Below are 3,650 nucleotides of genomic sequence, written 5' to 3'. Positions count from 1 at the left end.
TTCGACCAATTGATTTGGTCCAATTTTTAAAATACTAAATTTAAGAAAATAAAATAAACTTATAAATAACTTAAAGGATAAAAATACAATTTGATAAGAATTAAAAAATTTAATGTAGAGATGAAAACAATACTTAAGTCCAAATATTATATATAAATGAAGACAAATTAATTCGTTAAGTTCAAGAGTTTTTGAATGAGATAATACTTTTTTAAAAGAAAGATTAAAAAAATTAATTCAATAAAGAAAATTAACAAGAATTTGAAAGAATGAAAATTTGAATTCAGTGAAAAATGATAACAGGATTTTGAAAGATTACAAAAAAATGAATTCAGTAAGAAAAATAACAATTGTACATAGTAACAATTTACTTTTCATTGACATCATATTCATTTGGTTATACGGATAACCATTGGTTATTAAAATTGGAAACCGGTTTTTTGTTTTAGTTATAAAATGGATTTGGAGCGGTTTTCATCCAACACAAATTGGATATTTAAAATTGGTGCATTGGATTTTTAAAATTGGTTCTTTTAAACCAGTTTTTTTGCACACCCCTAAGTCTCAACAAATGGTGGCACAAGCTAGTTCAAGTGGGGGGGGGGGGGTATCAGTAACACCGTGGATAACCTGAAAAATGAAATGTGCAAAGCCATTGAGTTGGGGAATAGAGTGGTTCTTTCAAACGAAAAGGTCAATGAGGAAAATAAAGAATCGGATGAGGTTGTGAATAAGAGTGAAAAAGAGGTAGTAGTAGTAGTAGTAGTAGAGGATAAGGTCGGGAAATATTCTGAGGGAGAAAAAAGTAAGGATACTAGTGATGACAAAGTTAGAGGATACACCTTTGACCGATTCATTGATAATAACTCTCCATTCAGAAGAACCAAAGAAGAAATCTTGAATGAACGAAATCCCGAGCTACCAAATTACATTAAACCACCATACCCGATTCTAAAGAAGACACATAAGAAAGAGATAAAAAGGAATAAATTCAAAAAGTTCATGGATATGTTGAAGAAAATACAGGTCAACATTCCTTTTTGTGAAGCTCTCGAAAAAATTCCTATTTATGCTAAATTCATGAAAGAGCTTTTATCACAAAAGCGGAAGTTGAAGTGTTATGAAAACATTGCTTTCGCAGAAAAGTGTAGTGCAATCATCAAAAGGAAAATTCCTCCAACACTCACTGATCTAGTTATATTCATTATTCCTTGTTCTATTGGTTCACTAATTGTTAGCCACTCACTTTTTGATTTAGGAGCTAGCATCAATCTGATGTCACTGTCGATAATGAGAAAGTTAAACGGTGGTATGCCGAAATCTACTCAGATGGTGCTAACATTAGTGGATAGATTGATCACATGCCCATATTAAATTCTTGAAGATGAGAAAATCATTTCAGGTAGGACACAAGTTTATGTTGTAAAAATCGCATTTGAAGTGCTTTCTGGGTAAGTTGAAAACTAGAGGACCGAGTCCCTTTATTGTTAGCAATTTTTTTGCAGATGGTGAGGTAGAAATAAAAGATCTTAGAGTGTTTAGAGTATCCTAAGAAGATACCCTTTTCATCCTTTGCATCAAATTTCTTATTATAGACGTTGTTGCTCAGAACGCAACAAGTATATCCAAACTAATGAAAATAAGAAATACTTGGCTTTCTTCCCTTGAAAAGTTCATATGCCGCTTTATTCAGAAGCGGTCTAATATAGATTTTGTTTTGAACATAACATGTTGTGTTGACAGCTTCTGCCCACAAGTACTATGGCGAATTGTTTTCATGGAACATTGTTCTAGTCATTTCTTGCAAGGATCTGTTCTTTCTCTCTACAACTTCATTTTGTTGTGGAGTTCTAGGATAGGAGAACTCATGGAGAATTCCAAGTTTTTGATAGAAAGTCTCAAATGGCTCATTTTCAAATTCTCCTCCATGATCACTTCTGATCTTCAAGATTTTTGAATCTTTTTCATTTTGTACTTGTATGTAGAAGATGTTGAACACATCATATGATTGATATTTTGATCTAAGGAATTTAACCCAAGTCTATCTGTTGTAGTCATTAACTATGACCAATCTATATTTCTTCCCATTGATTGATGCAGTACTAATAGAACCAAACAAATCAATGTGAAGCACTTGTACGGGTCTGGAGGTTGAGACAATGTTCTTAGGTTTAAAAGAGGTTTTTAACAATTTTTCCAACTTGACATGCTCCACAAAGAGCATTTGAGTGATAATTAAGGTCTGGAAAACCATTAACAAGTTTTAACTTGCTATGCTTAGAAATTAATCTTCAGTTAGCATGACTTAACCTTTTGTGCCAAAGCCATTTTTCATCACTCATTGATAGAAGGAAAATTACATTCTGATCAGCCATCTCAAGAAAATCGATTTTATAAACATTGCCCTTCATCTTACCTTTGAACACGATGGACTTGTCAGAATCACTAACAACTATACATATGGTATTACTAAACACTACTTCATCACCACTGTCACAAAATTGACTTATGCTTAGTAGTTTATGTTTTAGTCCATCTACAAGCCAAATATTATTGATAGACATAGAGGATTTACCAATAGTACCCACGCCAATGATCTTGCCTTTATGGTTTCCTTCAAATCCTACATTTCCTCCCTATTTCATAGTTAGAGTTTGGAACAAATGCTTTTCTCACGTCATATATCATGAGCTACCATTATCCAGGTACCCGGACTGCTGCTTTGCTCCTCTCTTTATGCATATCTGCAAAAAAAAAAACAATTTCAAATTTAGGTACCCATAATCTGATGGGTCCTTTGAGGTTATTTTTGAAAGGTCTCTTCTCACCTTGTACTCTAGCCCTTTAGTAACGAGGCTTTGAATTATTCAAGACTTTTGGTTTAGAATATTTGAGTCTTGAAAATTTCTTAGACTTTGATTCTGAACCCTCTAGCATTTTAGACTCTAGAATCATGGGTTCTGGTTTCTCAGGAACCTTGAACTTTGAGGTATCTAGTTCTGATTCTTCCAGAACTTCAGACTCCATAGTATTTAGTTCTAACTGACTCATAACCTCTACTTTATCATCAGTAGATACAAATCCAGAAGAAAATCCCTTTTGAGCAAAACTAGAAGAGAGGGATTCTGCAAATTTTATCCATATACCAGATTATGAATCAACAGGTTATTTATAGCCTCCAAGACTCTCTCCCTTACTTCTACTTATACCTTAGATCAAAGAAGCAAATTTAGTTATGTTAAAGGCAGCAATGCCAAACTCTTGAAGAGCCATATCTCATTGAGAGGTTTGTCAAACATTCCTTTTAATAAATCAATATGATCTCTTTCCAGTTTGTTAATATTCTTTTTGGAAGACTCTATATCAACTTTCAAGAGATCATAATCCCTTTTTAAAATTATCAACTGATCGATTTTTTCTTGATAGCAGCTTGTAATACCTTGAATGTAAGTAATTAAGTATGAGCGAGATAGTTTAGAAAGTGCTTCAGTTTCTTCTTTAGAATCTGAGCTAAAACCTGGGTCAGATTCCGTGTCTGAAGATGTTGACGCCATCAGATCCAGATTGACTTCTTCTTTATCTTTTTCAGATTCTTCTTCTTTATCAAGTTCATCCCAAGTTGCCATGATATTTTTCTTGACCTTGTTTAT

At 33.1% G+C, this 3,650-nt stretch overlaps 1 protein-coding gene across 1 annotated transcript; it reads left to right on the top strand.

Moving 5' to 3' along the window:
* Positions 1-642: 642 nt before the first annotated feature.
* On the top strand, positions 643-1,374 carry LOC131627943 (uncharacterized). Its single transcript, XM_058898800.1, has one exon. It carries the CDS (start codon positions 643-645, stop codon positions 1,372-1,374), a length of 732 nt encoding a protein of 243 aa, XP_058754783.1.
* Positions 1,375-3,650: the final 2,276 nt, after the last annotated feature.

The sequence above is a fragment of the Vicia villosa genome, unplaced genomic scaffold, assembly GCF_029867415.1.
Source record: "Vicia villosa cultivar HV-30 ecotype Madison, WI unplaced genomic scaffold, Vvil1.0 ctg.000416F_1_1_1, whole genome shotgun sequence".
NCBI lineage: Eukaryota > Viridiplantae > Streptophyta > Magnoliopsida > Fabales > Fabaceae > Vicia > Vicia villosa.
The sequence above is the reverse complement of the archived record's forward strand: the minus strand, read 5'-3'. Positions and strand labels throughout refer to the sequence as shown.

Bases quoted from the DNA above. Each gene is read 5' to 3' on its own strand.
- LOC131627943 (XM_058898800.1), top strand. From the start codon at position 643: ATGTGCAAAGCCATTGAGTTGGGGAATAGAGTGGTTCTTTCAAACGAA.